The sequence below is a fragment of the Corapipo altera genome, unplaced genomic scaffold (genome assembly GCF_003945725.1).
Source record: "Corapipo altera isolate COAL_440 unplaced genomic scaffold, ASM394572v1 44b, whole genome shotgun sequence".
NCBI classification, from domain to species: Eukaryota; Metazoa; Chordata; class Aves; order Passeriformes; family Pipridae; genus Corapipo; species Corapipo altera.
Window position 1 is genome coordinate 2,985,864 of NW_020884932.1, and position 13,022 is coordinate 2,998,885.

A 13,022-nucleotide genomic window follows, 5' to 3' on the forward strand; every position below is an offset into this window, starting at 1 on the left:
ATCATTACAGCAAAAACTCTGCAACTGACCACTAAAAGCCTTGGTCTGTCTCTTATTCCCAATCTTATTCTATTATGAGTCATCAAAGTTATCTTTGTTGGCTGAGAATTGAAGTCGTGGAACAATCACAATCAGTTTAAAAAGTTTTTGAACATGGAAGTGTCCTACTCACTCTATCTCTGGTTTTGTAAGGATGTTGAGGTAATTCGGTTGTTCACATGGAGGACAACACTCCAGCTTTCATAATGTTACTTCTCAAACTGAATTCTCCAGTTACGAAGTTACAGATCCATAAGTACGATTACGTGTCATAAATAGTGATTGCATTAAGGACTGTAATTTTAGCAAGTCTCGGAGTGATACCCACTCCAGACTTTGAACACATCTTCAGAAGCATTTTTTCTTGGTATTTCAAACACCCAACTCTTCCAGACCAACAGTATAATTTTATCCCAAATAAATTTCTGTTAAGAATTGAAGTGATACTTGAAAACATAATTTTTTTAAAGTAAAGATTTAGAGTGTGGATGGGTTTTTTGCCAAGCCTGACAGAGATTTTAGCAAAGCACAACTTTCCACAGCTACTGTAAACATACAGGGAATCCACTTGTCCATTCGTTTTTTCCATGACATTTTCATCAGAGGGCAAGTCACATCAGATACAACTGTGACTTTCCTACTGATGTCTTGTTAATGACCAGGCAAGAAACAAGTTTTCTTAACAGAGTTAAAAATTACTGTGCTGTTGATGTAATAGTTATAATTTGAAGCTACACTGTTGGGAAATATACAAGTAAACTAGTTCTAAAGCACAACTTACAAAAAAAAAAAGAAAAAAAAAGAAAAAAAAGAGTAGAAATCCCAGTGAACTTGCATCTTTCTTTAAGAGAATCTGACTGATTACAGACTTTGCCATTTCAAGATAAACACTTAAACTCACGTTTGTTTTCTTTTGTTTTGTTTTACATTGGAAGGAAGGCACTGAGAAGGTCATGCATCTAAATTAACTTACCTGCTTTCCTCTCAACTTGGAGACACCTACCCTACTGCATTTCTCTCACCACTTCAAGAATTTCCCTCATGGGAGGAAAAGGAAGAGCAATGTTCAAGAGTCACCAATGCTTCTCAGCAAGCAGAAGGATATCCTAACCAGAGCCACTACTTGTTTAGCTTGTTATCAGGAGCAGTACCAAAAAAGTTTACTTAGTAAACTTTCAGACTCCACTGAAAACTGACTAAATCAGAACAAGTGTCAACACTGAAAGGCCAATTTTCCTTCATTCTCCTGTTACAGTTTGGTGCAGCTGTGCAGTAACAGCTGCCAATTAACTGCATTTCCTGAGAATAAAGAGTGGGGTTAAGGGAGGGAATCAAACAAACAATCTGACCAGGAACAAATAAAAATAAGCTCAAGGTCTCTTATATCAATACATGTCTATATTGGAGTTTCCACATGATATCTGAGCTATCTATATTAAGCCTCTCCGGCCAGTCTTCCACTAAATTAAGCTCTTGAGTGGCTTAAAGTTCACATGATTTTTAGAGGCTATCTAGACAGCTATTCTTTCTGCATCTTCTCTACTGAAAGTTTGTCAGCTACATTTTTCACCTTCAGTTCCAGTTCTCTGATGAAACCTTACATGTATGAACTCATGTGACATCAGGAAGCACATTTCATCTCCTTCAGAGAAAAGGGATTTCAGAATGAGCTGGGATCAAAGGCAAAAGTATCCTAGTTGATGAGAAAAATGATTTCAGTATTTGAAAATCTAACAACATGGAAAAAAAAAGGTGAAATACTCTCCTATCACTTCCAATCCTCAGGTTTTCCCAGTAATTCCTGTACAGCCTCATGATGACTTGAAGGCAAGCTGTACTGCCCTGAAAGGCCACAAATCCACCTCGGTCTTTAACTGCATACTTGAAATGAGTTGTCTCACAATAATTCCAACTGAAGTCCTAGCTAGGAAGGCTAGTAAATGCATGATAAATCAGTCTGAATACCTTCAGTTCTGCTTAAAGACTTAATAGACTTACTCTGTTTTCTTGCTAGCCTGTAAAGACTGCAAGTTTTAGTACAGACCTACCATTTGCTTTCATAAAGCTCCCTTCACACCTGGATAACCCAACTGCTCACTGAAGATCTCCCAGTACAGGTCTGCTTCTTACAGCACCTTTCACATAAATTTTCTCTGCCTTCCATTTTTCTTCTTAGTACACAGTACACCAGATTGCAAATGCACTCCATTTCACAGCAGTACATATACTAAACAGCAATACCTGGGATACACAAAGTAGAGCACGGAAGGGGGTTTGAGAAGTAAATCTGTTGAAAATACTTCTTTTAACATGTTCCTTCAAAAAGACTGTCTCCACAAGAACTGAAAATTGCTCAATACCTGTGCAAGGCAGCTGTTCCTCTGTATCTTAGAGACAAATAAAAACAGCGAGGACAAATTCTGAGCCACCCTGTGATGAATGCAAGCACCTCACTGGAAGCAGACTTATCTCAAAGATAAAAGTAGTATGGGTGAGTAAATACTCGCCATACATTTATGTTCTTTATCGGGGTGAAGCAGGAGTTGAGGGGAAAAAAGTAAGCCATATAACAATGAACAAGAACCCATCAGATTATTTCACTTAAGAACACTTTAGATCTAATCCCAGTGAACGTGGGCTTCTACTAGAATTTAAGTGCACTTGGTTGCAATGTAATCCTACCTGCACTAGTGGAGACTGATAAAGGAGAGTAAAAAGAACTAACAATAAGGGTATTCTTTCTGCCTGATATGAACTACATCTCTGTCCAACTACAATCACACTCCCATAATTTGCAACATCATGTTACAGATGCTAAAAGCTCTACAAAAACATCTCATTTCCTTCCCTCTGCTTTCCTACAATAGTTTGAAAACAACTGTAGCACTGAGATTTTTGAGTGTGTTAAGGATTTTAGGTTTTGCAGGTAGAGCACACCCAAAGTATTTTTATAAAGTTTTAAAATGCAAAGATTTTCATTAAGAAATATCAGCTTCCTTCAGGTTTGTCAATCACAGAGCAAGGAACAACTATTACAGGCAATATTCCAAAGCTAAAAAGTTCTCAACGATAGAAATGTTCTTTAAGCTACTTTGGCTCTGAGTTGAAATGGGTTTTGTAACAAAGAGCATGTAAAAATAAACTTGATTTCTTGTTTTAACTTGATTAGAAGCAGTTGCAAGTATTTTTTACAAATTCACTAAGCATATTCATACTTTTAACAGAGTTCAGACACAGCCAAGTAGTACAGTAGCAAAAAGAATTTATGAAGAATTGTTCCTCACTTGTTTATAGCAATGAAGATCAAGTAGGGGAGGGGAATCTGAACACCTCTCCTGCATTCCAGCCTACCAGAACAAAAGAACATAACTCTCCAACAGCAATCTAATATTTCAGAGCCATTAGATTTAAAAAATAAAATTATTCTTAAAAAAAAATTCTAAACATGAAAATAGTTCATATCACTCATAATTCATGCATTAATTTCTAACCATTTTACTTTTTTTCTGTTTTAAAGTTCTGGTTTAAAATTTATATACAGATAAGAAAAGCAAACCACATCCAGAAAATAAGCTTAATAAAATGACAACATCCCCAGCCCAAGTTATCTTGTGTTTCAAAGGAAACATTCACATCTAAGCTCCTTACATTGTAGGAATTTTCATTTTAAAACCAGAATGAAGTCCAGGATACCAGTCAGACAGGCATCACAAATAGCATACTTCAACAAATAGGCTTAGAGTTACCAAATTGTTTCTCAGCATACACAAAGATTAATATAAATGGCATATAAATATTAACACATTTCCTGCCTCAGATGCTCCCGAATTGCCAACAGAAATCAATGACAAATAAACTGTCTTACAAATATAGGACAATCTGAGTATTTCAAATAACTATAATTTCTTTGCAGCTGAAAATCTGCAAAACTGTGCAAGTAATTCCTCTTGCATTAATTTGCCTGCTCCCACCACATTTGTTTAATAATAATATCACAACTTAAAATACCTGATGCCCAAAGCAGTTTCATCTGTAACCTTAAAAATATTAGTTATCTCAGATTCCTTCTGATTTATTCTCAAAAAAATCTTATGGTGGCAGCGTTTTAAATAACATACCAGCTTATTAGGACTACTGTTAAGACATGGAGGCAGGGAGGGAGAACTCAGCCACAGTTAGCAGTGACTCTTGACCCTCTCAAGCATGGTAGACTGTCAATACCCGAATTCTGAACATCAAAGCACAAGTTTATTCCCCTGCCCCACCAGACTAAACTTGCATCTGAGAACACAACAGCAGCTCAGCTCAGCACTATTTGAGAAAGACACCAGGCAGTGTTATGCAGTGCAATAGTGGAAAAACAGCATACAACTAAACTGCTGAGTCAGGAGAAATGAAAAGTACTAAAGCAGCATTTGCCATGTTCCTTTCTTTTGTCCAAATTACTTTAAATCATGGCTAGCAATGCCTCTGCACACACACTACACACATACTACAGTCAAAGCTACGCTCTAAAAGAGGTAAACAGCATTGGGGGATTACAGCTTCGTGGCAGCCACTGCTGTACCTGACTTTCAACTCCTTTTGCTCCTGATCCTCTGCATAGCATTCTTCCTTTCTTGTGTCTCCTTTTCTCCTCCAGAATTTCACCATTTGGCTAGCAGGCTTGCTTTAAGTGTCGCTCCTATTTGTGTTTCCCCCACATGAACGGTTCTTGATGCTGTAAGGTCATCTGAACGCAATTGCAACTTTGGCTCGTGCACAAATTTCCTCACCCTCTCTTGGCAGAGCAGCTACACAAACTACCAAACTGAATCTAAAAGGGTTAGGCTACTCCTCTTTTCAATCTGTTGCATTAAAACCTGGATTTTCTGAGTGCATTTTACAGTATCTACACTCTTAACTATGTCCAAAATTTTTAGTTTGAGCACAAAGCTAAACAGAGAACTGTACACAAACATCCTCTAGACAGAACAGATGTTAGCAAACATTTTCCTTTTAAACATCACACAGAAAGCAAGAACAGGAAAGTGTATACCATATGAAAACACTGCAAAATGTTTCCAGAATCTTCACACAACTAGTAAGATTTATCTATAGAGCAAAATAAAGCAGTACTTTATAACTGCATATAGCTCAAAAGGCTAAGGCTTTCTGCTCTAAGTCTTTAAACACTGATGAGAGAATAGAGTTACAAGCTTATCTGGCAATCCACAAGTACTCCCACAAATTAAACCCCATTTTGCCAAAATTACCTTTTAAAGTAAAGCCAATCACAAACTTTGGCCTTCTCAAAATGGCATTTTTTATATAGTGCATTACCTGTCACCTCAAACTTCTGAGTTTTAAGAATTTGGAAATACTTTATCATTCCTTAAGAAAACCATGAGCAATTTCCTTTCTTAACTTCTCCTCCAAAAAAAACCACAAGAGTTCTTCTCAGTCAGCCTCCTGTATTCTCACATTAAGGACAAGTGTGCCATTGCAGCCACCTCTTCTCCTAGAAGCAATTCTTTTTGTGGACTGATCCAACTTTTATGTCAAAACAAAGGATGCATGAACATTGTCTTCCAGGGGTAAGCCTGCACCAAGGATAAACTTTTGAATCTTGGTAGATATGAAATGCAACTCCCTCCCTGAAAAACCTAGATTTTAAAAATTTCAACTATATTTTTTCAAAGGGCTCACAGCTACATCAATGGTTATTTACAGTGCTTCCTATTGCATCAAGCTTTTGGCTGCTGACAACCCAGTTCTAATCAAAAGTATCCTTTACATCCGTGCATGGTTTTGGATGGAGTTGCATTCAGTCACCTCGTTATTCCTTTGAGGGTCCTTTCCAATCCTTTCCAACCCAAACCATTCTGATTCTATGATTATTCTTCAGTTCAAGGCTGAGCATAATTGTATGCCTGGTTAACATCCAGCCTTTCAGATACATAAACTGTCATTTACTTTATCAGTGGAGCTACAGGTAGTCCCAGTGCCTTTTCACACCACTGTTTTCCTGCTTCACAACAGTCCAGACTCATACAGTTTCAATACTCTGAAGTGCAGAACTGTTCTGAGTATCAGGCTGTGATTACAGCAAACTGAAATTAGCCATATGGTGAATGGTGGATTTGATGAGGTGATTTACATATGCAAATATAAATCTATTCCCATGTGCACTTCAATATTTTTAAGCTTGAACTGAAACACCTGCAACAGAAGAAATTAAATTTGAGCCTGATAGCAAAGCAAAAAGATTCAAAGTAATAAATGAAAATATTTCCCTGAAGTTTCCTTTCTTCTGCAACAGTGCAAAAAAGGAAAAGGGAAGGAAAGAAAGACAGCAGTAGGTCTTCAGCAATCAGTTAAAGACAATCCAGAGTGAATATTTGCAGCAATATGCAAATCCAGCATTTTCAGTAGCCAGGGAAGGTAATAAAATACTTTTAAAGGCTAAAATTGCAGAGAAAAATGTTCATTTCAGCAACACACAGAACTAAGAGACAGATTTCCTGTTCATACCCTTTGTGTACAAGTTGGGATTTTAACAGATGTTTCACAGCAGATAAACTATCTTCTGAAAATTTATTTTTTGTTTTAATTCATTTTTAAGGTAAGTTACAAAACTCAGTTTTTTCTTAGAACTAATAATTTTTCAAGCAACATTTTTCCTACAGGTTTCCCAATGAGTCCACGTAATTACCACCTTCCATCTGTCTTGCCCATGTACCTTCAGCAGTAGGACCATTTGCTGACACTATAATCAAGAATGAACTGACAGTAAGATTATTTATCCTCTGCCAGGCTGTGCCACTGTTAAATATAGAGTGAGATAAATTAGGATTTAACTCTAGTTGACTGGCAACTAAATCTTGTATTAGATTTGCTTGGGTTTATTATTCAGCAAAGCTTATTCCAAAACAGAAGTCACTGCTTTGTATGCAATTCTGGATGTGAATTGCCACATCAGTACACCTCGGACCTTCAAGATACCCAGGCACAGTCCGTAAGCAGCAGATTATACTCCAAGCAAATGGGCACAGGAATAGACTGTCTTAATGATAAAAGTGTAAAATAAGTTATATGGCAACTGCAAGAAAGCTATAAGCCAAATACAGACAAAGATCAGAATTCATAGAGATTTAAAATCTTGAAAAATTGGCTTGAGCACTGTAACACAGGAACTTTTTCCACTTTCCTCATCTATGCCTACTCCATTCCAATTTAAATAATTTGTTTATTGTTAAATAAAGGAATCAAGAGCCATTAATCTCACTTTCACAGCAGTTTCTGTCAAGATACTCTCCTAAGCAGTATCTGAATAAACTCTTCCTGAATGCCCACACACAGACGACTCTTTAAAAAAAATTTAAAAAATAAATTGGATGGCATGTATAAATCCCAAAGCACATTTTACTCAAGATGCTGGCAGTACATAAAGAGATTAAATTCTGGCAGAAGTGCAATCAGCTCTGGTCCTGAAGGATGGGAAGACAAAATTTTAACAACTAAAGGGAGAGCGGTAAATGACAGATTTGGACACCTGGGCATGGCTCCGGATTTTGCAAAATCATAGAATCAAAGGACTTTTTTAAGCAAAAAGCAAACAGTTATTTGGTGCTACATACATGCAGATTTTTAAGAGGTCACCTTGCTGACACTATACAACCTTCAAAACTTCAAGGCATTAACTAGATGTCTCCTCCCTACCCATAAAACATTATGCCACCATAGTAGGAACAACCCAGTACAGCATGACCTACATCATCCATCTACTCTCACTGCATATCCTCGAGACAGTCTGCTTTGTGAGAGTACTGCAGAGATATCTGAAGCAAGGTACATCTATTCTTTGATAGTCCATTTGCTATGCAAAAAAAATCACCTCAACAACAATACAAAAAAATTATAATAAGCCTACATGAGGAGCACAAAATTTCTTGATTTCTTTTACCTGCAATGTATTTCAACTCAATGTTTCTAAACTATTTTATTTTGTTAGGTTTCAATATAACTTTCACTACCATCTTAGCTTGGTGATGAGGAATGAAAAGGTCATTGTCTTTAAAAACAATCTAAAGAGAGATTGGAAGAAGGAGTCACTTATCTGTACTAATAACTAGTGTAGTTTTACTAATGCAAGGTAATAAAAGTTCGTCCTTTGTAGTAACCAATACTGACTGGCACAGTGAGTGTAAAGATCCTAATGATGGACCAAGAAAGTTTACAGAGAAAACTGTGGATCATTTTTCCAGTGAGGAATATCCCCTCACTGCCCTTTCATACCCACACAAGCAAGTATGTGTTCAATCTGAAATCCTTCCCCTGCAGCTTCTGTGAAAACACTGTACGTAGGCAGGATAAATTATTATTCACTACTAGAACATTTGGAATGTGTCTCAGCTTTTCAGATGCCCAGGCATAGTCAGTAAACAGCAGATTATTCTCTGACCAAATGGGCAGAGTAGTAGACTGTCTTAATATTAAAAGGGTAAAATAAGTTGCATGGCTACTATAAGAAAGTTGTAAACCAAATACAGACAAAGTTTAGAATTTATATACAGAGATTTAAGATCTTGCAAATATAGGCTTGAGCAGTGTCACACAGGAACTGTTTCCGCTTTCCTTCTCATCTAATGGACATTTGTGGCCTAGTATTAAAAGAAGTTAAAAGCAACTCAACCTCAGAAATAAGACTAAAACAAAAGCAGCTTGTTCCCCTAATACTCCTTTTCTGCCTTGGCAATCCTACACCATGAAAAACGAACCCCAAAGCAACCACCATCCCCACTGCCAAAAAAACCACACAAACTGAAGGGAAACACAGAGGCCTTTTACCAATCTGCACAATACAGAGAGAAAAAAACCCTTGGGGGCAGAAGTAGAAAGCAACAGATTACAAAACATCACTCCCTGTCTCTGTCTTATGTTATCATCACTCCCTGTCTCTGTCTTATGTTATCCCTATAGCAGTACCCAATTCAACTCCATCCACAAATTATACAAAAAGGTCACCCATCTGAATTCACCCATTTCATATACGAGCAGGGAAAGTTTTACTAAGGATTAAAATATACCAAAGAAACCCTGAGGACTCCTTCCCACCTCTGTCCTCTTCCTCTACACACCATGTCCTCAGTACACATCTCCACACCACACGAGACACTAGGAGCTGCAAGTGTGTCTCCACATGATGGGTCAAGTAAACAAGTGGTTTTCAGTTTGAATCAACCACTGTGGGTCATTCTTCATATCTAAATATGGAAAGAACAAGTTCTTCCTTACTCTGGAGTGTGCAGATTTTCTTCCTTTGAAATACATCAAACAATTCATACCTTGGTTTTACAACATATACTGGCATGAACAGAGCAGGAAGATTAATTTAGAAGGAACTTTACCATTCCACATTAACAAGAAAGGACAGCATAGAAGACAAGCAGTGATGCTCCCACCATGTATCTGAATGAAAAGAGCTCTTAGAAAAAGAGGAAAGAAGGAAACTTTAGTGATTATTAATTAAGAGAGTTCAGCAGACATTTGATAGACTTACACAGGCGTCCATGCCAGGGACCCACAGGGACTGGCTGAGGAACAGAGACCAGAGCCAGGTACAGCCTGCAGTAACAGGCAGCAGCTGCAGAAGGTTGCATCAAACATTCAGTACATCTGCCTCTATCCACACGGGAGCCTCCTGTTCCAGATGGCAAACAGGTACTGAAGACTGTATGGCTTTTTTCTGAAATCAGTTTAAAGAACGGCAGACAGCACAAACTGAATAGATAGTCAGCTGGTTTGAAATAAGAACTGGCTTGGTGTCATCCCAATTATGCTAAGAGCCCCCCAAACAGTGTCAGGAGGTTCCCAGAAGAAAAGCAGACAGCATGCATATGCTATCCCTCCCTCAGGCCCAAATTCCCTCTGCCTCCAAATCTGTTATGAAATACTGGTTGTAACTGTTAAAACCAAAACATTTCAGAATAGATGTCGGACTAAAAGCAAAGATAAATATTCAATATTTATGCTTTCACTCATAATTCCACAAAAAATTAAGATAAGTGTGCTTTTGGGGGCAAATAACACGAGAACTCAGCTGCTGCTTGTATTTTAACATTACTTAAGACAATTCCAGCAAACTCCTGTATGCCTCTAGGCCGTCTAACCCTTTGTTCAGTTTGTATCTGCCAATCCAAAACACTACACTGATCCCTTCATTTTTCAAATGCCACCACCTAACCATCAGGCTTGTTAAGACTGAGTTTATCTAGCAGTCAAGTTAACCAAAGGTCCAATTATTCCCTCAGTTACAGTCTAGTAAATCCATTTAGTATAGCTGCACTACTTTGGATTTACACCACAGCAACAGTACAGCGCAGTAGAGTATAAAACTAAAAGCTATTAACTAAAAGACAGTTTAAATTAACATTTTCACTGCTTAAGTTTAAACTTTTTGGCTGGCTGGGACTTGTAAACACAAAGCCCCCACCAAGAAAAGTATCCCTCTCAGTGAGACAAGCTAAGCTAAATTACTTATACTCCAACAATCCTATGTAACCACACATATCCACAGAACATCTAACCTCTCCATTTGACAGCCCAGTGCTGTATTCAGATATGGCACCATTTAATTATGGACTGGATTGCTAGAAGAGAATAGGACAGTTAACTTACTGCTGTTTAATGAGCACGCTCTTGTTAGTTGTGAATACATTCACTGTACTCATTAAATCAGGAGGCACTGGGGTTCTGAATACATCATTAAAAGGATCCAGGAATGCTGCTGCTTTGTTCAGCATGACTACATGCTCTGCTTGACAGTTAGAAAATGAGCAAGAAATGTAAGCCCCTTCCTGTTGGGCCAGCAGATCTAATTTTAAACTAGGACGAGGCAGAGAGTGGGAAATCTGCTTCTTCAGAGCTTCACTCATTTAGAACACAAATTTCTCTTCCTACTGCTGACTTGATGCAGTAACATGCTCAGTACTGTAAGACAGCAATAAAAAGAAGTGTCAAGCTTGGTGGGCAGTGAGGGAGGATACCTAAAAAAAAGTTAAAAAATAAACAAACCCATAGCCCATTTTCAATACATCCAAGCAGCAGGAGTGGGCACTAATCTATCAGCTTGCCAATTAGCAAAATCAACCTTCATAAAACAAATACACACATACCCCTAACATGGCAGTTCCCACACTATTTACCATATATTGATTATGGCTGAAGAGGGAGTGAAACTGGCCAGTAGGCTCCTGTACATTCTCACAGAGAAGATTTAGAACATGTGTTCAGTGAGAGGATGAATTTTCTTCCATTACCCACAAAGATACACACCCACATGAGAACCTAATGTCTACAGCTTTCTAGAGTTACAGGGAAATTAATACATAACTGGCAACTGTTCAGGTCAAACCCATTGCATGGAAGCATTTTTTACCAAAAGAGGTATGTGAACCAACATCACTGATGGGATCACTGGAGCTGCAGAGAGTCCTGGAAGTTAAGATTTAACAAGCACAACTGCTTCCTCTAGCACATCCTTGAGAGGGGAAAGTAGATTTCTGAAACATGTTTATAACAAGCCTTCCTTCTCCTCTCCTCCCACCTCATGTACAGAAAATTGTTGCGGGGGGGGCAGGGGCACGTGGGGCAGAGCAGACCAGGACTTAATACTCTCAGTGAAAGGCTGTGCAAGACTCAACTACTTTAATCCAAGCAATTATTTTTCAGTTAGAAAGTTGTTGATACTATAAGAAGCTACATAAATACTGGACTCTAGTCAAACAAAGACTGAACACCTATGAAAGCAAACTTAATACCACAAGCACATTTACCCCAGTGTGTAAATGTGCTCCCATTGTGCAGACACAACAGCTCACCTCTTACCTGGGAAAAACATGTTCTAACCAGTTATGTTACCACATTAGGACTTTATTTGCTCCAGGCTTCAGAGCTCATCAAGATCCCAATTTTTTCAGTTTTGCCACAAAAATAATCTTCAGGGGAAAAATCCTTCTGATTAAGCAGTCAGGCTTAATGCAACATGCCATGACTAATCCTCTTAAATTTTCTCTGGATCCCACACTGTAATCTCAGTAACACAGGAGAAACTGTTCTTTTCATAGGAGCTATGTGACTGTGTGGACTGTCACAATCTTACTCATTTCGCAATTGATTACTCAGTGCTACAAACCTGAATTATCAACACCTGAGTTTCAGCACATGGTCCAGCTCACCTGGGGTGCAAGCACACAGCAGTACTCTCAAATGATTAGGTCTGAGCTGTAAAGCAGCACTCACCCATATCAACCACCGAAGACTTCTTGGGTCACATCCCACTGCTCTCCACAGTGCAGTACACAGACGCACTCAGCTCTTTTACACCATGTCGTGGAGCCTGAAAAACTACCTGGCTCTCCAAGGGTTTAAAGTATTAGGAAGCATTACACCATTACTAGAAGGTAGAAAGGCTGAAAGTTTGGGGATAGGGGGTCAAAAAGGGAATCACATTCAGACTAGACCTAGACATGTATCTCTTACCAGGAATATGCCGGGGTTGTAGCATTTGATTAAAATTCCAGTTCTCTAACTTAAGAAGAATAAAGAAACCCACCTATTAGGTCACCAACACTGTTTTCTTAGTGTCAGATAAAACAATGTAAAGAGTGAGTACTCAGATTTTCTGATCAATCGTATGGTCTGTACCTGTAACATCCAGAAAGGAACATGCACAGGGAAAATCCATGCAAAAGATGTGAGAGCCTCAATAAGAAATGTATGTTTGATTGTTTAATTTGGGTACTGTTGTCTTTAATCATTCTAAAAAACTGTGTATGAGAGAGCTGTCTGATTAGTGTTAGGAAACTGAGAGATGGATATATAAAAATAAAAACTTATCAAGTGTTTCATTTTCTTCCCTTTGTGCTTAACACAGGGCAACTCATGCACAATCTCAGCTGGTTTAACTCAAAAAAATCACCACGCACTTTAATGACAGAAAG

At 38.2% G+C, this 13,022-nt stretch overlaps 1 protein-coding gene across 5 annotated transcripts in view; it reads right to left on the minus strand.

Annotated features, from left to right (window-relative positions):
* TRAK1 (trafficking kinesin protein 1) overlaps positions 1-13,022 on the minus strand; it is a 128,602-nt gene that overhangs the window by 99,251 nt on the left and 16,329 nt on the right. The window contains exon 1 of one of the 5 annotated variants that reach the window (XM_027659429.1): positions 4,607-4,704. The exons of 1 other annotated variant lie outside the window; for it this stretch is intronic. In XM_027659429.1, coding sequence (XP_027515230.1) covers positions 4,607-4,692 — 86 coding nt within the window. In that variant the 5' untranslated portion in view covers positions 4,693-4,704. Of the gene's footprint in view, positions 1-4,606; positions 4,708-13,022 lie in introns of those variants that run through there. 3 more of the 5 variants (XM_027659430.1, XM_027659434.1, XM_027659435.1) reach the window with 3 other exon arrangements.